The 26,365-nt window shown below is 40.1% G+C and overlaps 2 protein-coding genes across 3 annotated transcripts; one reads left to right on the top strand and one right to left on the bottom strand.

Moving 5' to 3' along the window:
• Positions 1-783: 783 nt before the first annotated feature.
• eif4eb (eukaryotic translation initiation factor 4eb) lies at positions 784-12,841 on the bottom strand. 2 transcript variants are annotated; one of them, XM_085392471.1, is made up of 7 exons: positions 12,446-12,639; positions 11,805-11,908; positions 8,230-8,325; positions 8,042-8,105; positions 6,997-7,110; positions 1,597-1,736; positions 784-1,507 (listed from the first exon to the last, which is right to left on the bottom strand). In XM_085392471.1, the coding sequence occupies exons 1-7, from the start codon at positions 12,581-12,583 to the stop codon at positions 1,393-1,395; spliced, it is 771 nt and encodes a 256-aa protein (XP_085248597.1). In that variant the 5' UTR covers positions 12,584-12,639; the 3' UTR covers positions 784-1,392. The 2 variants fall into 2 exon arrangements, with proteins under 2 accessions (XP_085248597.1, XP_085248598.1); XM_085392472.1 differs by lacking the exon at positions 12,446-12,639 and adding an exon at positions 12,702-12,841 and having other exon boundaries at positions 787-1,507.
• Positions 12,835-24,828, top strand: metap1 (methionyl aminopeptidase 1). Its single transcript, XM_085392470.1, has 11 exons — positions 12,835-12,994; positions 14,156-14,207; positions 15,644-15,753; positions 16,628-16,688; positions 20,484-20,575; positions 20,668-20,751; positions 21,012-21,150; positions 21,830-21,961; positions 22,619-22,762; positions 22,847-22,912; positions 23,451-24,828. The coding sequence occupies exons 1-11, from the start codon at positions 12,878-12,880 to the stop codon at positions 23,615-23,617; spliced, it is 1,164 nt and encodes a 387-aa protein (XP_085248596.1). The 5' UTR covers positions 12,835-12,877; the 3' UTR covers positions 23,618-24,828.
• Positions 24,829-26,365: the final 1,537 nt, after the last annotated feature.

Genomic DNA, 26,365 nt, shown 5'->3' on the forward strand with positions numbered 1-26,365 from the left:
CCTGTTAATTCTGTTATTCATTTATTCTTTGAAAGATTTAATCACTTGAATCTGCCCCAAGGTCGTTTACTGTGGTTGTGTATAATCTTTACAATAGAATTTTTTTTTTTTAATTGCTGTATCTGATTTTTTAAGTTATTTAGCATTTTATTAGCATAGAAATCTTACATATTAGTTAAAAGTACAAAAATCTGTCAGGTTACTGTGGCATTTTGCTGCACTGGTGCAGACGAATTACTGATTCGAGGTATTTTGAAGCATCTGCTCTAAACAGAATACATTATTACATGTTTTACTTACTGTGTTTATCATGTAAGTGCATGCTTGTAAAGGATCTTACATGAATAAACAGCTGGGCTTTAAAGGTTACCACCAGAACTGCAGCAGGGACCTCATTAAAGAGCCACTTAAAGCTTCATCAGATCAAGAAGGATCTACGTGTAGAAGCGTCGCCTGCTGCTTTATTAGAAGAACACCGAGAACGTGATGATATTTGTCACGGCGAAGTGACATTTGAAAGCTGCTCTGGTGGCAATGGACTGACGCCGCGTTTCCCAAACTAATCTTTTCTCTCACAAGTGTTTTTTACTGACATTTTAAGGGATCTTAAAACGAGGGAGAGCCAGATTTCACACCAAGTGCTCTTTTCTTAAGTATAATCATATCTACATTAGTCTTTTTACTTTACGGCTGATCTGCCCGTCACTGCTGATAAGTTAACTTCAAAAAGTCAGTGTCCATCAATAGAGCATCACCACAAGTCAATTAGTAAAGCGTTTATAACAAGGAATGTACCACTTACAGAAAGCAACAAAATAATCCACAATTTAACAGTTAATAATTGCAAAACCAATGTTTTAATTATATTAACACTCAAATGAATATATGTCATGAAACACTTTAAAAAGGTGGATTACGTGCAATGGCTCAAGGCAAAAAAAGAAAGAAAAAAAAAAGCATAAAACGAAGGTCTAACATTCTAATAATATGCAAGCAAATTAATATAATAAATTAAAAGAGTTTAATGTCAATAAGGATTACAGCCAAACCAACGATGCTGTAAAACAGGTGAGAAATATACATTTTCTGATTCCCTGCCATTCGCAAAATAAAAATATAAAATCAGAACGATTTTGTTTAGTACAAAATGAAGCACTCTAAATGACATCCACTATTAATACCTCTCATTATTAGTGTTTGTGGAAGTTTTTGCATTCATCTGTTTTCCATAGCATTTATAGTATAAGTTCCTGGGCAGGTTATGGCAACATTTGGCATGAACTCTTTATTTCCTTCCAGATTGCATTCCGCAGAGTCTTTTGCAGCAAAGTAAACATGTGCACCAACAACAAAATAAGACAAGAAAATGAAAAGAGGCACATAAGGGCTTTCTCAAACAACAAATTTGTTCTTGGTGGTTGAACCGCTTTTGGTAGCGGTGTCTGCATGAGACTGGTAACCAATAGTCATCTTCACGGGAAGCCCCAAGCGTTCCTTGTAAACTCTCCTGTTGAAATACGAAATGACAACGTAAGATGCTGAGGAGGCCTTCAGTGCTTAGAATACTTAAACAGACCGCGATCTGATCTGTCTCACCCTATGTGCGTTACAGCTTCGCGGTTCTCGTAGTCTGACGTCCAGACGGCTATTTTATCCCCTTTTGTGCGGACGTTGACCACGGCTCCGCAGACATCATCGCTGTAGTCGTCAAAGGCCTCTCCGACTAAGCACAGCAGCTGGTGAGAGGATGCAGAGGAAGAAAAGCTGTTGTCTTGACATAATGAATCACATCTTTATTTTGACAGCAACTTGAAATCCTCATTCTTTGCGACAAGAGAAAAGGCAGTGAGGTCGTTGAGGCTTGTCGTATTCATTACTGGGGAGCTGACATTTTTAAGGATTTCTGCTTTTTCAAAATCAGTGACACGACATAGTATTTGGTGGCATTTTACGCTGACATTATTATTTCCAAAGTTACTACTTAATCCTAGTGTGATATTTCAGCAGTATCTGAACACATTTTGTTCTGACACCTTCGATATCTTCAGACGCCTCGGCCCTGTTTGAATGTGAAAAACTTCTGCAGCCGACCCAAAGCTTTAGTCACAAACCTGATCATCACACGAGCAGAACATTAAAGGGTTCTTGGTGTTTTTTCCATTAACCGATCTTCTGATATTTCACTTCAGTTAAGTTCAGGATCAATGGCAGGTCAGAACAGCAAGAAATTTAGTAAGAATTTACTTTTACCTGAGTTGAGTTCTTCCAGCTTTGGAAGAAGAAATTGTTTTTATCCTATTAAATAAAATCGTAATGTGAATAACCCACTGATTCACCCTATATACTATAAGTGAATCCTATCCTATATATCAGTGGTTCTGAAACTGTGGTATGTGTACCACTGGTGGCACGTGGGCTCCCTCTAGTGATACGTGGGAAGTCTTCAAAGATTTTTTTTAAGATTAAATAATATACCATGTTCTGATTGAGGGATTTCTGAAAAATTAAAACGTACAGCTCTGCTATCACGTCCAACATAAATGAAGCCAGAAACCTAAACAGCAGTGACGTTTGTAGGGTTACTGAAGTTGGGCTAGCTGGTATATAATGATGTGCTACGTGGTGGCTAGCTACACAGCTATGGTTAGCATAACATAAACAAAGGCTACGTTCACACTGCAGGTCTTAATGCTCAATTCCGATTTTTTGATCAAATCCGATTTTTTTGTCTGTGTGTTCACACTACAAATAAAATGCGACAGCAAACGCTCTCTAGTGTGAACGCTCAAAGCGGCCGCATGCGCAAAAGAAGACGTCACACGCAACGCGCTCTGTTTAGACCCAGAGCAAACTATATTGTTTGACTGATGGCCGTTAATATAAAGACTTCGGACTTCACGTTTCCCAATTTTTGCTTTAAGTTATTTTGTTATTTACATAATAATGTAAATAACCTAATAATGATCCTTATTGCTGTTTTAGAGAGGAGCGGTGCTTCAAAGGATGGTTGCAGACATTTGTCAGAATCTGCAGATTATGCAGTACAAATAAAATGTTAACGTTTCTCCAACGTTGTCTTCCCAGCAGTTTCACCGGATGGCCAGGAAGCGTTCGCGATGTCTTCTCTGGCGCTGATAATTGGCGTCTGTCTTGTGTCAGTGACGTAAAAGACGGATTTAATGCGACATGACCATCAAACAGCAGTCGCTTTCTGAAACATCGGATATGTATCGGATTCAGTACCACATACGAAAGTGACCCAGATCGGATGTGAAAATATCGGATTTGTGCCGTTCACACTGTCATACCATGATCGGATATGGGTCGCATAGGGTCAAAAAAAAAAATCAGATTTGATGCGCTTTCGCCTGCAGTGTGAACGTAGCCAAAGTGAAGCTGGAGGATGAATGCTAACTTTTTTTCCACTCAATAAAAGTTAAATTGACGTATTGATGTAAACGGACCAAACTTCAGTCAGGAGAACAACTGAGATAATCCATCCACAATACGAGGTTTGTCATTAATATACTGCCGCATGACTGGGGTTTAGTGACATCGTAAGGTTTTAAAAACCGACCTTTGAATAGTGACGTTAAAAACCGAGACAGGCCGACAGTGATCACTGACTTATTTTCAGGGGCTTGTTGAGATTAAATAGAACAAGATACAAAGCTTTAAAACATGTTAAAAACATAACAGCCTTAATAAACTCAGAGTAGTTTGGACCCAGAAGCAGGTTTCATCATATCATCACTTAAAGATTGGATATCCCATCTGCTGTGGATGTTTTAATGCAGTACAGTTGTTATTTTTATCACTTGTCACATCCTGTTTATGACAGTTAAAATAAATAACATTCATATAAGAAAGAAAATTGTCTCGTGTAAACTGTATAGGGTGTTAAACAGGCCTATAGTACTGTACTTTAAAGTACCACCTTTATGACCGACATTAAGAGCCATATATTTTATGAGGTGGTACTTATTGTGAAAATTATGAGAACCACTGGTATATATAAATACAGTGGGGCAAAAAAGTATTTAGTCAGCCACCGATTGTGCAAGTTCCCCCACTTAAAATGATGACAGAGGTCAGTAATTTGCACCAGAGGTACACTTCAACTGTGAGAGACAGAATGTGAAAAAAAAAAAATCCATGAATCCACATGGTAGGATTTGTAAAGAATTTATTCGTAAATTAGGGTGGAAAATAAGTATTTGGTCACCTCAAACAAGGAAAATCTCTGGCTCTCACAGACCTGTAACGTCGTCTGTAAGAAGCTTTTCTGTCCCCCACTCGTTACCTGTATGAATGGCACCTGTTTGAACTCATCATCTGTATAAAAGACACCTGTCCACAGCCTCAAACAGTCAGACTCCAAACTCCGCCATGGCCAAGACCAAAGAGCTTTCGAAGGACACCAGGAAAAGTATTGTAGACCTGCACCAGACTGGGAAGAGTGAATCTACAATAGGCAAGCAGCTTGGTGTGAAAAAATCAACTGTGGGAGCAATCATCAGAAAATGGAAGACATACAAGACCACTGATAATCTCCCTCGATCTGGGGCTCCACGCAAGATCTCATCCCGTGGGGTCAAAATGATCATGAGAACGGTGAGCAAAGATCCCAGAACCACACGGGGGGACCTGGTGAATGACCTGCAGAGAGCTGGGACCAAAGTAACAAAGCTCACCATCAGTAACACACTACAACGGTAGGGAATCAAATCCCGCAGTGCCAGACGTGTTCCGCTGCTGAAGCCAGTGCATGTCCAGGCCCGTCTGAAGTTTGCCAGAGAGCACATGGATGATACAGCAGAGGATTGGGAGAATGTCATGTGGTCAGATGAAACCAAAGTAGAACTTTTTGGTGTAAACTCAACTCGTCGTGTTTGGAGGAAGAAGAATACTGAGTTGCATCCCAAGAACACCATACCTACTGTGAAGCATGGGGGTGGAAACATCATGCTATGGGGCTGTTTTTCTGCCAAGGGGACAGGACGACTGATCCGTGTTAAGGACAGAATGAATGGGGCCATGTATCCTGAGATTTTGAGCCAAAACCTCCTTCCATCAGTGAGAACTTTGAAGATGAAACGAGGCTGGGTCTTCCAACATGACAATGATCCAAAACACACCGCCCGGGCAACGAAGGAGTGGCTCCGTAAGAAGCATTTGAAAGTCCTGGAGTGGCCTAGCCAGTCTCCAGACCTCAACCCCATAGAAAATCTGTGGCGGGAGTTGAAAGTCCGTGTTGCTCGGCGACAGCCCCAAAACATCACTGCTCTCGAGAAGACCTGCATGGAGGAATGGGCCAAAATACCAGCTACTGTGTGTGCAAACCTGGTAAAGACCTATAGTAAACGTTTGACCTCTGTTATTGCCAACAAAGGTTATGTTACAAAGTATTGAGTTGTATTTTTGTTATTGACCAAATACTTATTTTCCACCCTGATTTACGAATAAATTCTTTACAAATCCTACCATGTGAATTCATGGATTTTTTTTTCACATTCTGTCTCTCACAGTTGAAGTGTACCTCTGGTGCAAATTACTGACCTCTGTCATCATTTTAGGTGGGGGAACTTGCACAATCAGCGGCTGACTAAATACTTTTTTGCCCCACTGTATATCCTACAGGATTTAAACTGCAAAAAAATTTAAAGATACAAAGAATGTTAATTTTAAAACTAGTATTTAAATATTTTTTATCTTACAAAGAAATTTAAAAATTGAATTTGGATCTCCGCTGGCCCTGATCCAGGCCTGTATAATATATAACAGGATCCTGTCAAATTTAATGACTAATGGAGAATATTCTTGCAAAACACATTTGCTGCTAACCACGAGCGATTGTGTGGGAGCCAGGTCTGAGATGGCTCTACTACGCTTTTCCCACAGATGCAGAACCAGTGGTCCATCTACAATCTACAGGGGTGCTATGGCCAAAAAGCAGGCACGGACTTGGTAACCAAAAGAAGGCAGACTGAATGATGAAACAGTTTAAATATGTGGCTGTGTGCGGGGCTACTGCAAAAAATCTGCAGAAAAAAAATGCAGATGCTGTGCGCTGCACCTGGCTTCCCACTGAAATTACCCCAAATTTTATATTTTGTGGAGCTATGTGAGATTAGATCTTAAAACCTGCTGAAATGGCACCAAGGAAGAATCGGCTCTGCACTGCCAACAGCGCCATATAGGCAGTAGCCATTCATCAGGCGAGATTTAAAATGCTGCCTGGTTCTCGTTGATATTTAAACTCGTGAACTTTTACACCTAGGCGACGCCCTTCTTAAGTTATTGAAGTCACAAGATTATCTGAAAACGATCTCTGATGTTGACCTTGAGATTTGAATCTTAGTCACCTCAACCTCCAGGTCGACATCACTGAGATTCAAATTCACCAACATTTTAGTAGTTGCATCTATTGTATGAATTTTAAGACTATATGTCACCTTGTTCTCAGTTATCGCATTTAAAAACCTGCCTAGAAATAATATGTGGTAACTTGCTGATTGGTTGGCTGATTGTAGCGCTCACTGCTGCCCCAGGTGGCCATATGTATTAATTCAACACAGTATAAGTGTTCCAACATCCCGGTGATATTTTTTATAGCTTGTGAAAATGTTTTTCTTTTCTTTCCTGCATCTGTGCTGAGCATCGCTCGCTGTTAGCACCAAGCAAGCAAACCAATTTTCAATTGCTCTCATTTGACCAGGTTGTGATCTCAAACCTGCAGCTCAACACGCACTCACAGCAATCGCACATTTGCTGCCAAGAACATGAAATCAATCTGAGCTCGGTTCAGCTCTGAAAGATACGCTTAGTTGTAATCACCCCTTTCTGCAGGCAACAAGTGTATTGATAACATGGTGTAACTAATTATGGCTGCCAGCATGTAATAAATGTACTGCTTTGGGGAGAGGTTAGAGAAATGATTATTATTGTCACTGGTTTAAGCAATGGGATGAAGAGCACAAGCACAGTCAAACCTACAGTTTCCAGCCAGTAGCGGTCCAGGTCTAATCTCCTCTGCTGCTTGGTGAGTGTAACTAGCCAGCGCCCGCCACGCTTGTTCCTCTCATCCTCCCACATGGGTTCAATGCCATCCTGCAGCAATAGTTCAAATTGTCAGCACACATCCCGAGCAGCCTCTAAGAACGAGGTTTCAACGTTGCCTGCAAGCAATGTATCTTTCCCACAGTTAGGCATTATATGTTTGCGACGGAAAAACGAAAATATATCAAAAGTCAGCGTGTATACAGCGAGTGCTGAAACACCTTTTTCTTAAAGATTCACCTTCAACCTATTTCCAGATAGGTTTTTATTTCCCAGAAGATTTCCTTAATGTAAATTTGTACAGATGATGACTGATAATCACTGGTGTGATCCTCCATAAAGGCTTGAGTCCAGTACTCTTTTTCCACTTTAACTCATCCTCTCTCTCCTGGCTGTGAGCTGGCTTTTTCTTGTTTCCCTTCCCTCCAGCAATGATGCTGCTGTTTTTACTGGAACTCTTGTCTTGGCAGTTCAGTCAGGCATTGTTCTGTTTGCAGAAGCTTTATTTGTTTCTGTTCAGTGTTTGGACTACCACTGCCTTGAGGGGTATGATGTGGGCTGTGGGACAGACCCTCAAAGCAGTCAACTTCAGTACAGGAGTAACTGATATTGTTTTACAATGTCTAAAATAATAATAGGATATCAGTTTAAAACATTTAACTGATCTCTATTCCTGTACTTCAAATGTGGAAGAGGCCTCGGGCCTTTTATTTGCTTATTTAGTATCTCAAAACAACTAAAACTAGCACAAATGCCATATCTCATATCTATGTAAAGACATTTACCAGCTTAAAAAGATGCTATGTAGTTTTTTTTACATGTAACTTTGAGAATATTGGAAGACTTTTACTTAAAATACAGACTGTTAAAGAAGACACTGACAAGCAAAGGTCACTAAAAATCCCAATTTAATTAAATGTATGTGCATTTAAAGTCAACACTCACTGCTTTTGTCCAGAAAAGGTAAACGAATCAAACATACCTTGAAAAGTGAGTAATCACAGCCTGACATTAGGTTGCTTGACAACTGGATATGGTTGTAGAGACTGAAATAAAGACAGAAAAGCATTAATAAAATCATATTTCACAACATATTATATAGTCAGGGTATCTCACAGCTTGTTTCTCAGTGAGAGCACAGAAGAATCCCAGACATTTATCGTTCCTTACGCCCAGAAATCTTCAACTGTGTCAAATTTAGAGATGAGTCGCAGGTTGGCCTGCCATGTTTTGCTCTTGTCATTCTTGAAGAACCACAGAGACCATCTGTTGTTTTAAGCAGAAAACAAAAATTTGCATAAATATAATAGGCCTATTATTACACACACAATGTAAACAAAGGCAAACAGAACTTCTGGGCAAATGAGCAACGTATGAATGCACGAGATGCAGATGATGCTTGTCCCAAATGCTCAACACTAAACTCTCTAATAACTCAGCAACAGGCTGGCAAAAAAATTTAACTAATAAAGAATTAAAGCAGACAGACTCCCACAGTCCAAATATGAGCCAAATAAGGTCTGAATAATAAGCCAAATATCTTCAGCTGTACTAAATCCACAGAGCAGAGTGTTTGATGAGCAATTAGAACGTTGTGTGAATTTTTCTAGTGAACCTGTTTATCAGACATTTGAATGTTTAGTTATAGGCCATGATCTAAGGCCACATACATTACACGATCCCTCTCATGGACTTCAACAGGCTCAATCACCCTTTGACCCTGAAAACAATGTGGGAGTTAAGAAAACTGAGAAATGCACATCACTGTCAATACAAATAACATTAATCCGTTTCAGATGCTTTATGCCACTGTCAATATTTTGGGATATTTAGCCATTAGCATTTACCTTCTCATCAAAATGAGCTGTGAGACACCACTAAAGTGTTTAGGAGCCAACTTTTCTTTTAGCTGACTGGATCTCAGTCGAGTTTGGCTTTTATATTTGACCCTTTTGGACATAAAGACCCTTGTGGAATTTAAATATGCATAAAATATTCATTCACGGCTTATTTGTATTCAGCACAGAAGGTACTTGGAAAGTATCCAAGTATGGATTGAGAGGAAAAACACTGAACCCCCCTGGACAGGTCACCACGCCATCACAGACAATCACAGTCTTACTGTGGGGAAATAAAAAAAGGCTTGAATCCGACGCTCTGCATGCATAAATACATGGATACAGGTACAATTTAATAAAACTCATATATATAGAGTTATATATGAGTTTTTCCATTTTATCAATGAATCATCCAGATTTTAATTAAGAAAATGCAATCAATCAATTATATTTACTGTCACATACTGTGTATTTACCAGGTTACCAGGTAACCTGTCTACAGGTTAGGGGGTAATTTAAGACCAAACTTGTGATGAAATGCACAACAAAAGTCCAAATGTGCATATTAATACAATAAGAAGATGAATAATCTTGTTCTGAGACTTAGACAACTGGCTGTGGAACCCCACGACCCCATCAGAATCAGCTGGTTTTCTTGGTACGGTAACTTTAACAACTATCCAGTGAAGTCATACAAAGTAAGTCCATGGTGGTGGGGTGAAATCTGGCATTTTAAGTCACCTAACTTTTCCCAGTCTTTTGATCCTTTAGAATTCCTACGTGAGCTACGCACATTAAATTTTCAGTGATGGAAAAACACAAGCTTAAGCTCTGTTAAAAATCTGTAAATAATTTACACCCACTCAAAGTGTCACAATCTAAAGTCAAAATCTTACCTTTTTATTACTTTTTTTCTTTAAATAATGAACTTTGAACATCAATATCATGGGATATACCACTTTAATCAGCAAAGCAGCATCAATTTAATGTCCGGCGCTTGTACGCTGGATGTTTTAACTGTTTCATACTAGACTGATCCCCAGCTCCTCCAGTCTGCATGTCAAAGTGTTTCTTGGGAAAGATACTGAAGCACAAATTACCCTGATCCATCCATCAGTGTGTGTATGAGTGTGATCGTTAGAACACGCTGACAGGCATAGTATAAAGCACTGCTTTGAGTTCTCACTTGGAGTAAAAATGCGATACATAAGCCAGTCCTTTTACCATTTAATAATTAAATGGAGAAAACCCGAAAAGGTGCTTTACAGTTTGATCTTTCCTTTTCCAAAGATGGAGGTTTCTGTGAGATTTTCCACGAGTGTACTGCAGCCCTGGGCCTGCAGGGCCAAAACTGATCCCCAGCCTAAGCACTGGGTACTCTTGCATTTAACAGAAGCCACAACTGTTACATCATCTAACTGTCCTGTTGTTACCATTTTTTGTACATATAAACTCAGCATGAAAGTAAATGACAAACAATGATTTAATGATGCGGTTCCACTGCATTATCTAATTGTGTGTTTGGTGGGGGTTGAGTGGGACAGAGTCATATGATCTGGAAATCCTAGCTGTGCGATATCAATGAAAACACTGAAGATCCATCAAAAACACATTTGAGATAACTTCATATTTTAATTATTAAATGTGTATTTATGACATTTTATGACTGCCAAGTCTGTTAGACACTGTCTTCAATCAAGATGAAAATTGGTTTAACTCATCAAAATCTATCTTGGAAACAAAACACATTTGCATTTGTTCTTCTATTTATGTTTCTATCATGCAGACAAATTGTGTAAATGGCTCCTCTTCCTTCCGTAAACACAGCACTCATTGTTTTCAGTGAGTGGTCAATTCATGTCTCTCTTTCACTTCTGCATGAGCGGCTGCTTCAGCCATGAGGAGAAACGGTCATTCAGTTCTCGAACTGAGCCTTGTGATCAAACATGAGTCTGACACAGGTCACCAGTCTTTTCTCTGGAGTTTGATGCACTTTTCATCTTGACATTTATCCACTCCCACACACAAGCGGTCGCTCTTACTGACCGTGATAAGATGCTGGCATGTCCTATGTGAATGGCAACTGAAATGCTTTTGTTTTGTTTTGCCTCCAAAGCACAATTTTCAAGCCACTTAGACAAAAATTACTTTAATTCCGTTGAATTAAACCAAAGCCTGCCTAATTGCTATTCTAAAAATAGTAATTAAGGCTTTATTATACAATTTTAAACTTTAATAACAGTCTTTGCATAACAACAAACAGTTATGCAAAGCAAGGAGGCGAACAAACTATCAGACTTTTTAACTTCAGCTGATAAGCAGTACTGATTTACATTTAAACTTTAATAACAGTCTTTGCATAACAACAAACAGTTATGCAAAGCAAGGAGGCGAACAAACTATCAGACTTTTTAACTTCAGCTGATAAGCAGTACTGATTTACAGGCCTATAAACACATCACACAGATGACTCACACACACTGGACACGATTTGGTAATAGGAAGTGAGGCAACAATTATATATATATTATTTGGGCCTTAACAGACAAGCCATACTATTAATTACTATTCAATAATGTGATAACAAGTGTTGGCATAAAATAATTTAAACGAGTAATTCTGATCTTTGGTTTTTATCTGGAGAGATAAAGAAATTTTGAGACTGTGGGAGTTTTTAAGACGTTTTCAGAAATCTTTGTGGGGGCATTCAACAGGTTTTCTAGCTTTTTTCTTTTTTTAGTATATAAACATGCAGGTTTTATGTACTGGTAACCACTGAAATTAAAGTTAATTTAAATAACGCTGTAGAACAGCTCATCAAATAAACGTCCTGAGGTGTTACCAAAAGTGTCATGACTTGCTTGAAGGAAAACTTTGGGTCGCTTTACATAAACCTGCGGTCTCTACCTGTTCTGGAGCGGGTGTTTGATGTAGGCCTCTGGGCTCACAATCTCCTGTCCGGTCTGCTCAGCTCCATCTTCATCAGGCTGGGAAGGACTTGGGTTAGTTTCCTAAAAAAAATAGATGGAGGCTCAACACTAATATAAGGTATACAATAAAACTGAAAACAACATGTTTGAGTTCTGGTTTTTCCTCTTGTTTACTTGTTTCCACTAGTAGAAGTCCCATTTTTAAAAAAAGAAACTGATATTATAGCCTAAAACGAAACTTAGATCGACTTAAATTCCGTGACGGAAGCAGATGTTTACGGAATCCATTACGAACATCTGGAACACATTTCACTATGATGCGAGACAAAGACTAACTAATATTAACTATAAAATTACTTAATACAAATAAGGAATCCCCTCTGTGCTTCTACATCATTTACCTCAGCTTACAGCACTGCTAACGGCGGACCGCAGAGGTCATGTGTCGAACCATTCTGACAGCTGGATTTTTATTTTTATTTTTTAAGTCCTCCTCGGATATAAGGTATGATTTCACGTGCCTCTAATAAACACATATTTCTTGGAGGTTCACTTCACCGCTGCGCAATGTCCGTCACTAAAAGTGACTGGTTTTCAGGTGAGAGTTAATGTGCTTGCCTCGATTGGTAGCAGTAACGTCAGCTTGAAAGTTGGGAGATTTCCACACACAAGCATTCCTGTTTTACGCCTCGCTCGTGGCACCCAAGACAAATTTGAAGTACTCAAAACAACACGTGCGGCCCCAACAACGCTCATTAAGCATTTACGGGCTAACGTTAAGAGTTGTACGTGAAGTTTACGGTTGACACCGCCCTGTAATCGAAGCGAGAAGACCCTCATATGTTTTCATGTGTTCTTTACAGAAAGTACTCACCGGTTCGGCGGTCGCCATCTTACAATTCTCTGTTAGGAAAGTTTCTGTTGATTGGACCGAACTATGCAACGTGACGGTCCCGCTGCGGACATGCGCCGTGCATGCAGCTGCCACTGGCTGGCTGCGCCGGCTGGCTGCTTGTCGTCGACTCCACCCCTTGTGCAGACGGAGCAGGCATGGCGAGCACCGAGGCTAGAAGGGAGTGTGAGACAGAGGGCTGCAGTAAGGACGCCAAACTTCAGTGCCCCACATGTATCAAGCTTGGTATTCAAGGTTCCTATTTCTGCTCGCAGGTACTTCTGCTTTCCCGGTTTGTCTGCTTTAAATGTGAGCTGGTGCCGCGTGCCGGGGCCCTCTGTTTTATCACGAGGTTGCTAACTGACAAGCTAGGTAGCTGTGTGTACGTGAATCTATTGGTAAAGCGCAACTTTTTGTGAACGTTGCGGATGCTTATTAGTTGTATAGTGGCACACAGACTGGTGGCGATAAATAATGCAACCAGTGATTGTAACTGGTGCTACCTGCTAACCACCAGGCCGAGGGCAAACGCTTAGCTAGCTAACTTATGGCTAAAATGAGTCATGTAACGACCCTGGTCAAAATAATAGCTGTGGCCAATTGGTGTTAAGTTGTCTAACGTAAAACGGTTTATGAAGTCATATTTATTGTGTAGGAATCACATAAAGTGATGCAGTATGTTGCACACACTTGCATTTGAGTTGTAAAGTGATATGTCACGCAACTCTAGCCCGACAGATCATCCTGGTTCTTTGGTTCCCACGAGACCAAACATCTGTAGGAAATGTGTCATTTTAAAGATGGAGTGTTTATGCGTTGGGTCTCCTACTTGGCTGGAAATCAGAAGAGCTACATGTAGTATGCAAACACATTTCTTTCAGAAGTTTGGCAGCTTAGAGTAGTGACAAGCACATTGGTACGCCACTTGTGTTTTAATTACCAGTTATACCACGTGGATATTTCCTTTGTAGCTGCATACACTGGATTAGAATGATCAGTAGAATTTTGAGTAAAATCTCTCAAGATTTCTTTGAAAAGCTAAAAAAGCTTTGAAAATATAAATAGTTAGTAATAAACACTGTCAGCAACACGATCTTGTAGTGCAAAGGTATTTGACCCTAAAGGGCTCTGCTGTGAGTGCAGTTTTGGTTCTGCTGCCAGACTCTGCTTTCCACTCCGTGCCATTAACTGTCCACGCTGATTTATAGGCCTTGATGGTTTCTGTTTGCAAACCAGCGAATAAGATGACCTTTACCGATGGCAGCAGGCCATCCTTTTTCTGCTATTTCTCAAAGTAAAGTAACCCAAATTTCAGTTGTAGCTGACTATAATTGGGTTATATGGTTGTGATCACGTGTGAATGTTGCATATTGTTGATATGGACTTCACTGAAAAATTTGTGCTGTAACAGTAATGATAATAATTTTTCTTTGCAGGAATGTTTTAAAGGAAGCTGGGCATCTCACAAGTTGCTGCACAAAAAAGCAAGTAGGTGCAATTGGGCACTGTCTACCACTGTGCTATCATGATGCTTAGCTTATATGACGTAACACTATAATCATAAAATGAGACTAACAAAAAGAAACACATTTATAATAATAACAACAGACTATACTAACTACATTCAAATATGGTCCTGTAATATCCTAGCTGCAACTAAACCCGGAAAACCGAAAAGTGTAAATATATCACTGCACTGCAAGTGATCACACCATAACTTTGAAAACACTGCAGTCAGTGCAGACATGGGTACACACACTACAAACAAGTACTGTTAAGAATTTAGAGCTATACATTACATACTGTGGATTGAAACAAGGAAGTGGCACAAAACAAACTAATGAGGTTTTCTAAAAATGGAAATAAAAAGTTATTTAGTCCTTACAAGATGCAGTAACTACTGCTACTACTAAAATGAAAGCTACAAGGAAATCAAAAAGGACAGTGGGACAAGGTCAAATTAGTGACTGCAAAAACCAGACAATTCCAACACAAAATAAAAACCACTATTTGATAACCATAATTTGAAACAGGTCTGAACCAAAAGAAACCTAAAACTAAAAAATGCTGATTATACCCGCTGCATCGCTAATTTTCCCACGTACATGAAATCTAAGTCTCAGCAAATTCATTCATCAAACTCGTAACCACACTGAAGCGTGACTGTCAAAAGAAACACCCGCATGGCAAGATGACCCAACTCTAAGGCTACGTCCACACTAATGTGTTTTCTCTCCGTTTTGGCCTCCCGTCCACACTGAGACGGCGTTTTCCTCAAGGAAAAACACAGCGTCTTGAAAACGCATACATTTCAAAACTGAGCTGCCCCCTCGCAGTGTGGATGCTCATAAACGCAGACGTCCTAAAATGATGATGCATTTTAGTCATGTGATGCAGTTATGTGACCAATTAAACAAAGATAGCTGAGTGCATTGCACAGCAGTTGTTTTGATTGGTCTCAATTTTGACAGACCTAAAAAAGATTAATATAAATTTGTACATGCTCCTGTTAGCTTTTCTTCAAATTCTTTAATTTTCACTCGCTTTTGCGCAGGACTGGAATGTAAGTGATTTCGGTCGTTTCAATGTGAACGCACAACTCTGTGAAAACGACTGAAAACACTAGTGTGGACGCAGAGCATTTTCAGACGAAAACGCCGTTTTCAAATCTATCCGGGCTAGTGTGGACGTAGCCTAAGGCAGCACATATCCATTACCACAGATCAAAATCATTCACAGCTTCCTTTTAAGACTCCTCTGTCAATCAAATTGCAGCTCAGAAAGCTGAGAGGTGGCACCCCTTACATATGCGTGTCCTTTTAGAGTCACGAGTTGGTGAAACTTCTTTCTGTACTTTGTGCCAGATGATTCAGACACCCTGTGAGTTGTTTTATGTGTATGTTGTATATTCTTTTGTATTTTAGAGGAAGAGAAGAACCAAAATGAATCTAAGAACTGTGTGGAGAAGGAGATCAACACAGACCCATGGCCAGGGTACCGCTACACAGGAAAACTACGCCCTCACTACCCTCTGGTAAGTAATGAAAAATGAACGGGCAGGCAGAACAGCTACAGTCCACTATATAGGACTGCATTAACCTGCACTAGCCAAACAAACTGGACTTTGGGGATCAAACATGGCATGGTATGGATAGCCCAGCTTCAGTACACTACTAAGCCTAGTTTATGGTCATTGCATTGGTTATTGCGTGTAAAGTTGTCTTGCTGACAAGATAAACTAGGTGTACACATAAAAGGTGAAGTGAAATGACATTGAGTTATCTACATGTAATAAAATCATCCCAACAAGTATTTCACAGATTGTAACAGATCAGGGGAATAAACGAAGCCAACAGGAAAAGCATCATCTGAACTTTTCAGTCGTGTCATCTCACTTGGCTGCAGTTTGTGTGAAAAACTATTGCCAACATACAGACAAAAGCTGTTGGATTAGGACATCTGAGAATCTAGACACTGCTGATCCTTTGCTGCTAGCTTCCCGTGAGATGTGTTAGGTCTCCTGGTACCACTGCTACTGATGCGAGGTGTAGTAAATGCACATAAAGCCAGAATTAAACTGAATACATCAGTACGTTGACACTGATATCCGGTCCAGCTTTTTGAATCAGGATCAGACTAATATCCGACTAATGTCAGAACGGTGCATCAAAAAAAAAGGGCTGGTGGTGGTGGGGTGCATTGGATTTATAACACAGCATGAAACAGGTACAAGCTCAAGCATAAAGATAAGAATCATCTTATGGTATTTACCTTATTCAAATGAATGGAAATCAAACACAGACACTAAAAGGAAATGCTACATTTTGTTACTTGCTTCAAGGATTCTCTTATATAAACACTGACACGCTGAGTTAACCTGTCTGTCTTTCTTCTGGCCTTCTCTGTAGACTCCCATGAGACCTGTGCCAGGTGACATCCAAAGACCTGACTATGCTGATCATCCCAGAGGTAACCCGATCTCTTTCTGTTCCAGCAGAAGTGATCTTTTTATTTATTTATTCATTTTAAGCTGTAAATCCTTTTTGGCATGTCACACTGTGCAGGAAAGTGCAGTTCATCAGAGGTACTGTGTACAAGTAAGAGGATTCATTCAGGGCTTTCATACTTTTGATAAATCAGAAATCAACCCTAGCTCAAATTGGGGCATGGGACATGATGAGCATAAGCTGTGGTGTCTTGGTATAAATTGAAAATATTACAATATTTAACCTGACTTTGACCTGCATAACTGATGGGTTCATTGGTATTTTAGTGGCAAATAAGTTACTAATATGTCATTTCGTAAGTATGTGTTGACATCAGCTAAGTGGGGGAAAAAGTCCAGACCACATTCATTATTACCACAATAAATGAGTTAGAAACTAATGGCACAGATTTAGTAACGCATGCATGAGCATTGAGAGCTACCTGTTGAAGGCCCGTCTCTGTCTCTGTCTGAACAATGCACTCATCCATGCATGCATGTTCTGCCATTTTTGCATGAATGCACAGATAAGCTGATACGTCTTGTGCTGTCAGCTAAAGATCTGTACACACAGAGGATAGTCTGAACAGGCGGGTAATGAAGAGCCACATCAGCAAGTTTTGTGCTATAATTGAAATTCAGCAGTTTATCGAGATATTTGTCACCTGTTCATTTTTAATTTTGCTTAAGTGGGCATATTTAATATGGTGAGGCAACTGTGCCGCGTTCAGCCACAACAACCAGTTTACGATTGAGCTCATGCATTAGAATTAATATCACATGGTTTATATTCAGATGCAGAATTAGATGTGTGCTCACTGTTTGTCCAGGATTATGTTTGCTTACTTGTTTCTAGTCTTTTCAAGTCCACTCAAAGGATAAATTCACATATGAGCCTCTACGTTCTTTTTCTTACATCATGGGCAGAACACATTTTACATTACATGCTGTAGCTACTTAGTAACCTTATTGTACAGATGTGGTTGGGCACAGACCATTTGATTTGTGCATCATTTTCAACTTCTAATGATGAAATTCATGTTACTCACAAGTAGACCCTACTCGCTGACAAGAAATATGTAATCCTGCAGTTACACGTGGAGTTGAGTTGACTCAGTGAGTATCAGCCTGAGATACAATGGCTATACTCTCATTCTGTATTGCTTCTGTCCTTGCTCTTTAAAAGATTTTCCTTGTTGGTGTAAGTCTGATTCCTAAACCATTTCCTAAAGTCCATCTCCAGACTCTAACCTTATTTTTAGCTGATGGTGTTGTTTAGCCTTTCCAACATACTGACTTCATCAGGATTTTAAGAGTGGGGTGGAACAGAGGAGCAGCTCATCATGATTTGCTGTGTTGCTCAGTAGTCACTCCTTAGGGGTGCTGAAAAAGTGTGGACTAAACCTTTAAACATTCACTGATAGATTAATCGTTTCTTCTCCCACAGCGCTCACTGGATTGTTTTTAAATCCAGAACCTGATATTTCTTGTTATGATCTTGTCAAGATCAATCAGTAAATCTGGATTTAAATGTATCTACATGGGCAAAGTATTGTGCTTAGTGCAGCTCGTTTTAAAGCTGCTGCATACAGTATATGGATATAATTTCACAGTTCAGCTTTTGGAGATGTAGCACTTTGAAATCAGTGAATATCATGTAGGCACATCTGTACTGATGCCTTTTATTTCTAAGCTGGTGTTTCAAACCGGACTTGAATAGTCTTCTTTCTAATGTCCCTGTAATATCTCACGGTGATCTCTCTCCCTCGTTGGTGTTGGATTTATTGCAGGGAAAAGTCAACCTGCTGACAGCTCTGCTGTCACGCTGTGTTTTTTTTATCACCAGTTTGTTTCTTTTATGTAAATTATCACAAGCTGAGATTACTCTAACCTGCCTTATTTTACATTTATTTCTCTGGGCAAGTCATTCTTTTTTTGCAGCCATGGCAACCTCTGCATCCGTGTCATCTGACTGCATAGATCCACACTCAGGTAGTCATGGTTACAGTCTCCTTTCATTCTCCTGTGGTGCCAATTCGGGGAGTGAAGTACAATTGATTCAGGACAGTGTTTCAATGGATTTAAATTATTACTGGTAAATAGGGATTCTTTAATAACTCAAATGTGGACAGTGAGCATCTTCAAATCAGCCGGTACACATCAACTAGCTGCACATTCCAAAGGAAAAGGCTGAAAAATTCCTGATAGAGGCCTCTTATTAGTTCAGGCTCGGTCCCGCTTCAGGGCTGAACACAAGCATTTTCAGCAGTGATTTTCATTCTGAAAACATAATGTACACACGGTCCTTTTCTCATACTTCGCTTCTTCTCAGAACAGGTGTATCAAAGTGTTAGTAAGTCCAATTGATTTCCATTGTCACACTGTGGCCTCTTCAGGTCAAAAGGACACCAGCATATGATTCAAACACTAATCTGTCTCATGTCTGTGTTGCTAGGCAACTGTTCACGTTCATCCAGCATTCATCTGGTCGAGTTAATAAATTATGGACCAGCGAATTATTGATTACACGGGTGCTTTGACCAACAGATATTTGTATGCATTTTGCAGTCCAATTAAAATGTTGGGCTCTTGTTGGATCGGTCGTTACCAAGCTGACCTGCTGCACTGAGACCTGCACTTTTGTTGTTCTCCATATAACAGAAGCTGCCGAGCTTTGTTCTTCTGAGCCGACGGTGTGAGTGTCATTAGAGCCTGCCTCTGCTCAGGTGCTGAAGCTGTAGTGTAGTCTTTATAGGAGTGGCTAGTTATTCATAGCAGCACAAGATGCTTGTTAGATGTTTAGGGCTGAAGCTGGCAAAATATCAAAACAGTTCAGCTTGATATGCACTCATGACTCTTTATTAAGAACACCAGTGCAAACTAATAGACAGACTGCAATCTGATGCAATTCTACTTTTACACTTGTGATTTTTGTTGATATTGTGAGAAAGATGGTTTGGTTTTGTACTGGATTTAAATATACTATCGGTCCTCATGATCATACATGAGGTCATACCTGAGGTGAGTTTATTTTTCAGATTTATACTGCTGTACAAGCAGTAAAAAATTAAACATCACAAGGATTTCACATTAAAAGTACCAAAACTAAACCAGGTGGCACTCCTGTGCTACCATCAGTAGTTCTATTCCTCTGACATATCAAAAACAACGTTCATGTCCTAAAACAAGGAATACCTGTTTGTAGTGATTAAACTTTTCTCATGAGAGCGCACCCTGGGCTTAGACTTTAGCCATGGCTTTCTGAGAGTAGATTTGCCTTCTGCTATAGAGAGTAGTGTTTTATTTATTTTTCCAGATGTTCCCTGTTCTTACACAGTGGTTTTTACTGAAACTAAATCACTGTTTTCTGATGGTCTAGAGGTGGATTAATTGTGTACTGTAACTTGTTGAAGCTGCGAGGAGTCAGAGACAACTGAAGGTAAAGCTCATAGGACAGTATGGGTTAACATGATTGCCTTTATTTAAGTATCTATATTCTTGCATGGGGTAATAGTTACAGTTGCACCAATTGCAGTGTAACTGTTAAAATTATAGTATGAATGACAATGCCTTCTCAGTAACAGATGATTTATTTAGTTGTCACTTGTGATGGAAAAACAAAATCAATCAGGAGAATGTAAATCCAGCAGTGACAGTCTGGAAATTGATAGACTGACAGCAGCTGCTATTGCAAGATCCTGGCTGAATGAGCTCATCAGTTTCACTGAGTATTGACGTGTGAGTGATGCCAGTTGTCTGTCCTTGTTTCCGTCCCGTAGGGATGTCTGAGTCCGAGCAGTTCTTGAAGGGGACGTCACAGATCAAGACTCTTTACCCCGAGGACATTGAGGGCATGAGAGTTGTATGCAAGGTAGCAATCAGTATTGACTCTCTGCTTTCAAGGCGTGCATTTCTAGCTTACCTTTTATTGCAGTGCGATTTTGACATGTGTGCTATTTGCAGCTGGCAAGAGAAGTTCTGGACATTGCAGCCGTGATGGTGAAACCAGGCGTTACAACAGAAGAAATTGACCACGCCGTACATCTGGTGCGTTGTTTTGAAACAAGACACAATGCCTCATTTTTGGATCCACTAAACACAAACTCGCATTATGGCTCATTATAGTTCATCCACATGTCAGCGCCAGGCATGTAAGCAACGTAAGCACTTAGGTTTGAACTGTTAAATATATCAAATGAACTCCTTTAAAATGGATTATTGATCTTCGATATTTGTCATACATTTACATTTGTACTCTGTTGTTGCACTGCTGCCATCTCTGTAACATACACACTTTGTCCCGACAGGCCTGTTTAGCAAGGAACTGCTACCCCTCCCCTCTCAACTACTACAATTTTCCCAAATCCTGCTGCACATCTGTTAACGAAGTCATCTGCCATGGCATCCCAGACAGAAGACCCCTGCAAGAAGGAGATATCCTCAATGGTGCGTTCACTGCCTCACATGTCTTCTCTTATCTGTTCCTGCTTTACTGCCATCGTGTGCTTTAATCTCCAGGGAACTTTAATACTACAGTGTTTAAAAATGTATTCATATTCCCAATGTCTAGCAAAGTCCTGTGAATGCTTGAGTTTGTATACTGGTAAATGTTTGAGGTGAGGGGGGGAAGGGGAATTGGGATGACAAATGATTGTACCGAGATCCCGAAATGGTATCAGCAGGAGTTTGGCCAATTTTAGCCTCTTTATGAATATTTCTGCTAAGGCGACGTCTTCTATCCGCCACTCCCCTCAGAGCGTCTGATGGAGTACTTGCCAATAACTCATCTCTCGCTGCGTGGCCCAACAAGACAAATAGTTTCATTAACCTCTACCAGTGGGGCTTTGCCAGTCAGATTCTCTGCTGTCTATATTTTTCCTCAAGTGGGGAAAAGTCCCAGTTTGCAAACTGGCACTTCCAATTTTATCAGCAATTTTTTAATAAAAGGATATTTTGTATTGCCTTGCAAATGGATACGTGTTTTCTGAAAACTTGCTAGCGCCTGTTATTAACTGCTCTTGGCAGGTCATTCATAATATTGCTCCCTTTGTGTTAAACATAAAAGAATTCAGTTTGTCATCTGATACAATGGTCCTGACATATTTGTCTTCCCACGCTCACGCAGTGGACATCACTGTGTACCACAATGGTTTCCATGGCGACCTCAACGAAACCTTCTTTGTTGGAGAGGTGGACGAAGGAGCAAAGAAACTGGTTCAGACTACGTATGAATGCCTTATGCAAGCCATTGATTCTGGTAGGCTCACTTTCTGTCTTTCTAACATTTTACAGTGATGGTGGTGTTTTGTGTTGATGTGATGGACGTTATGTTATCTACCCTTGTTTAATCAAAGACACAGCTTTGGCTAAATCAGCCAGTATTAGCTTATTGGGATTATTGGTATCAATATATTGAGGTCATTGAATAACAAGAATTAGCAGAGTTCGGCCACCAGAGAGCACTTACATTTCAGAGCAAGTCGAAATTGATGGGTCATTCCTCAGTGACCCATCAGTTTGTGAACTGCAATCCTTAAAGTGGCCAGGATGTTGCAAATTCTGATTATCTACATGTGCGGGGCAACTGGGATGCACCATCTGCTGAGGAACATCATGCATTATGGAAGATTATCAGTTAATCACATTTTATTTTCTGGTCTGCGCAATAAAAATAAAAGCAGATCCTCTTTTCCCACAGCCTCTTCAGAGGTCTTGTTTTGTCCAGTTAATAGTCAAAGATATTCAATTGACTGCTGAAGGCAAACTCAACATTACCTTTGTAAACCTGAAATAGGAAAATACTTTACATTTTGAAACATTGACGTAGAAACAACATCGTTTTCCATGTCAAATAGTTACATTAGTGTGTGTGGTTCAGGAAATAAACTAAGCCCTGTGTTGTTTGCTTCCTCAGTGAAGCCTGGCATTCGCTACAGAGAGCTGGGTAACATCATCCAGAAGCACGCTCAGGCCAACGGCTTCTCCGTGGTGCGCAGCTACTGCGGCCACGGCATCCACAGACTTTTCCACACGGCTCCCAATGTGCCGCACTATGCCAGTGAGTAACTCCCACGGTTAGCGCTGAATGTGTTAGCATTAATTACTCAAAAGTGCATGATTTATGTTCTCCTTAATTTCCCAGAAAACAAAGCAGTTGGTGTTATGAAGCCTGGCCATGTGTTCACCATTGAGCCCATGATATGTGAAGGTGAGTGTAACCTTTGTATGAATAATAATCTTTACAGAAATAGATCAAATGAATATGTTAGAAAACTGCCTTAATTAGACTATTTGCAAACTACATAGTTCAAGCGACTAAAACTAGAATACTATGTCAAGTTAAACATTGGAATTCTTGTTTCTGTTTGCAGCTTTATTGCAGTGTAGTTCTCATAATACACCATAAATGGTGTTTTGCTTGGTTTTTAGGAACAGAAGCCTTTGAAGAAACCAAATTGTTTTATCTAATCAGCTCATCCTAAAGCAAAATGACCAAGTTGCCTTCAGAAATCACCTTCACAGTCGAGCATATACTGAGCAAAGCTGAGACTATTAACAGGTTCTTACAGGGTAAAATTGTGTAAAGCCAGGCTCCAAAATGGGTCATTACACTTTAAAACCTTTAACTATCTCACAGGTAAACAGTGAGTCATTGCATAGCTCAGAGGCTTTGTTTTGTCGACTTTGCTAAATTGACTTTGTGTAAGCCAAAGTCAGAAATCGTGTGCGTGTGTGTAATGTCTCAGGTGGCTGGCAAGATGAGACGTGGCCAGACGGCTGGACGGCGGTGACCAGAGATGGGAAGCGCTCGGCTCAGTTCGAACACACCCTGCTGGTGACGGAAACCGGCTGCGAGATCCTCACCCGCCGTCTGGAAGACAACGGACGCGCTCATTTCCTCAGCCAAATGTAGACCGGACAGAAACGCACCAAGGACTGGACTTTACCAAACACACACACACACACACACACACACACACTCGCACACACACACACACACACAGCACTTCTGCAGCTCACACACAAACACACTCGCACACACACCCTCAGCACTTCTGCAGCTCACACACAGCACATTGAAAAATCATGAGGCACCGCTCGTGGAGCTCTCATGGCTTTCTGAATTAAATATCGGTTCCTCAAAGTAAATGGAAGTACTTGAATGTGTCTTATATCAAATGTGGATTACTTTATTAGTGAAAACTGTATCCTCTGGAGGAAATATAAAAGTATTTATGAGATTTGGTTTTGCTTAGTGGACAGGATTGATAGGCTCGTTTTCACCTCTGGGTCTTGTCATGCCCAGAGCTGTCACAGGCTGTCTAGTTGTTGTTGTCAGTGGTGGGTGGAGCTCAGGGCAAATTCAACTAGTACACCATGCTTTGCTTCTGTTTTTTTTTTCCCCCAACCTCTGCTAACTTAATCACATGTCATATAAATTTACCGGTTGTGGAGTGAGGAGAACCAGCAATACTAGAGAGCAGAGTCCACAGAACACCAACAAGCAACTTAAAATTTAAGCTTATCAAATTCAAGTTGGGCAACTAAGGCAGGTTCACGGCCAGAGAGCTAAAGGAAACAATTGGTATTGAGTTGATTTACTGTTTAATGAAAGACGAGGCTGATTAGCTGACTACACTATGTCATCGTCTCATTCACCTGTTGACGTGTCCAGTACAAGTGCTGTAACCTAATTGTTATGTCTTGAATGTGGCTATTATTAGCGCTCATCCGGTGAGGAAATGGGCAACGGTTGCTAGGAGAATTGTGACGTAGCCTCAAGAGCATCTGTGCGGTTGTCCAGAAAGACAATAAAGACCCTGAACCTCAAAGTGCTGGACTTTTTGGCCCTGCTTTGAGAAGTACTTTGGTGTCTCATGTTTTCAATAGCCCGGTTGTAGCAAATTAAAATGTGAATCTAGAAATTGAAACTAGCCAGCTATCTCCATCGGTGGCTCCCCTCTCCTTTTACTCTGCAGTAGTCACCATTCATCTCGATGACGGGATTTTCCTCGTGCAAGAAGCAGCATTCGGTATTTCTGTATTTTCAGAGGACTAATGTGATCAGAGTTTCTCTGCCATCTTTGTATTTCTTCTAATGGAGTAATAAATGACTCTTCTGTAGCTGTGTGTGGGTGAGTTTGTCCTTCAGTAGACTGCAAATGAAAATCCCAAAAGTGGCTTAATTTAGCAGCTTTTTATTAATGGAAGTGACAGTTTGGGTTCTTCTCAGCCGTAATGCCTTTTTAAACTCAGAGGAGGGCAGTGATGATCATTAAAGTTTTGATTTTTGACTCTGTTTACTCCCGTGTTACACAATGTCATCATTTTTAGTGCATTTTCCTCTGCTTCATTCATTGCAAATGAATTTAGTCCCACAAACTTGACTGTGTCTGTGTTTGTAAGAGTTGGAACTCTTATGTGCAGTTTGATGCTTTGAAAGGTTTCTAGAGTAAAAGCTTAGCATTTCCTCGTGCTAATTGCACATTTGTAAGGTATCTAGCATTACTAATGGATCCTGTTGTGTACGCTGCTCATCTACCGTCTCCTTTCAGACAGTCTTCTCTTATATTAATTACACCTCTGCATTTCCCACATGACAAGTGGAAATGTCTGCTGTGAAGAAAATCCTGTGGGGTTCACAGTAATTAACCCCATCAAGCTAAAAAGGCACACAGTCTTTTTTTAATTTAGTCTTTCATCTATTTGCCTAACACATCACGGTTGTAATTCAACACCACAGAAACATAGAAGAGGTCAAATTTGTCTTTGAATATGGCTTTTGACAGGTTTCGGTCGACTACAAATGATATAGTTGGGACGGAGCTTTAATCTTTTTAATTTCTTTGATGGAGAAAATGCGGCTTGGTTTAAAACTGATTATTCCAGCAGCAGAAAAGGTTTTTCAGCCAGAGCCAAATGGAAAATCAGCAGGATTCCTCTTAATTTGGATATCATTTACTAAGGTGTAATGCTCATTTTGTTAAGCAAATGGTCAGAAATAACAAGAAAATGAATAGATTTCTTTAATAGGCTGACAGAGATTTATTGATTTTGACTGCATGCAGACCAACTGTTGTGCAGGAGAAACACCCAGGTACGATGTATGGTCGTGACATCATTTCAACTCATTACCATAAATGCACATACCACACAGGTGGAGATGTTTACCTGACAGTACTGTGTTTGTATAAAAACTAACCAGATAAAAATGGCTACACCTCTGGTTTGCCCTTCTCCTTCATTGGAAAGATTTTTTTTTCTGTTAATTTGATTTCAGTCAGTAATATTTGACAGTTCACAGCCTTTTACAGAGAAAGCTTAAATGTCCAAATACCTCTGGATATATCTGGAATATTCCAGATATACCTTCTGCCTTTGAGGGAGAAAAATTACTGAACCTTTCAAAGTAGACTCCATCTATTCAGGATGTGACAGTGATCCCATCAGACAGGCTTTTTAGCCATTATTTTCACAGTCTGATTGCATGAGGGTGTGAAGTGTGTGATTGTGTGTAGATGGTGATGTTTGAGCCCATACTGTCATACAATATGAAAGATCGGGACGAGGGATACATAAATAACTAACCTGCCTGAGTGGAAATGTAAAAGCACACAGAAAACTCGATTTCTGAACGGCATGATCACATTAGTTACAGATG

The sequence above is a fragment of the Rhamphochromis longiceps genome, linkage group LG19 (assembly GCF_057381845.1).
Source record: "Rhamphochromis longiceps isolate RC_006_pf linkage group LG19, R_longiceps_female_GT1.1, whole genome shotgun sequence".
In the NCBI taxonomy this organism is placed as follows: Eukaryota; Metazoa; Chordata; class Actinopteri; order Cichliformes; family Cichlidae; genus Rhamphochromis; species Rhamphochromis longiceps.

Excerpts from the sequence above, each read along its gene's own strand:
- eif4eb (XM_085392471.1), bottom strand. The coding sequence starts at position 12,583 with ATGAGCGTTGTTGGGGCCGCACGTGTTGTTTTGAGTACTTCAAATTTG. Across the intron at positions 11,909-12,445 it reads CGTTACTGCTACCAATCGAG|GAAACTAACCCAAGTCCTTC; the intron begins GCAAGCACATTA and ends TATTTTTTTTAG. Across the intron at positions 1,508-1,596 it reads GAAGCTGTAACGCACATAGG|GAGAGTTTACAAGGAACGCT; the intron begins GTGAGACAGATC and ends GTATTTCAACAG.
- metap1 (XM_085392470.1), top strand. The coding sequence starts at position 12,878 with ATGGCGAGCACCGAGGCTAGAAGGGAGTGTGAGACAGAGGGCTGCAGT. Across the intron at positions 15,754-16,627 it reads TACGCCCTCACTACCCTCTG|ACTCCCATGAGACCTGTGCC; the intron begins GTAAGTAATGAA and ends CCTTCTCTGTAG. Across the intron at positions 21,962-22,618 it reads TATGCAAGCCATTGATTCTG|TGAAGCCTGGCATTCGCTAC; the intron begins GTAGGCTCACTT and ends TTGCTTCCTCAG.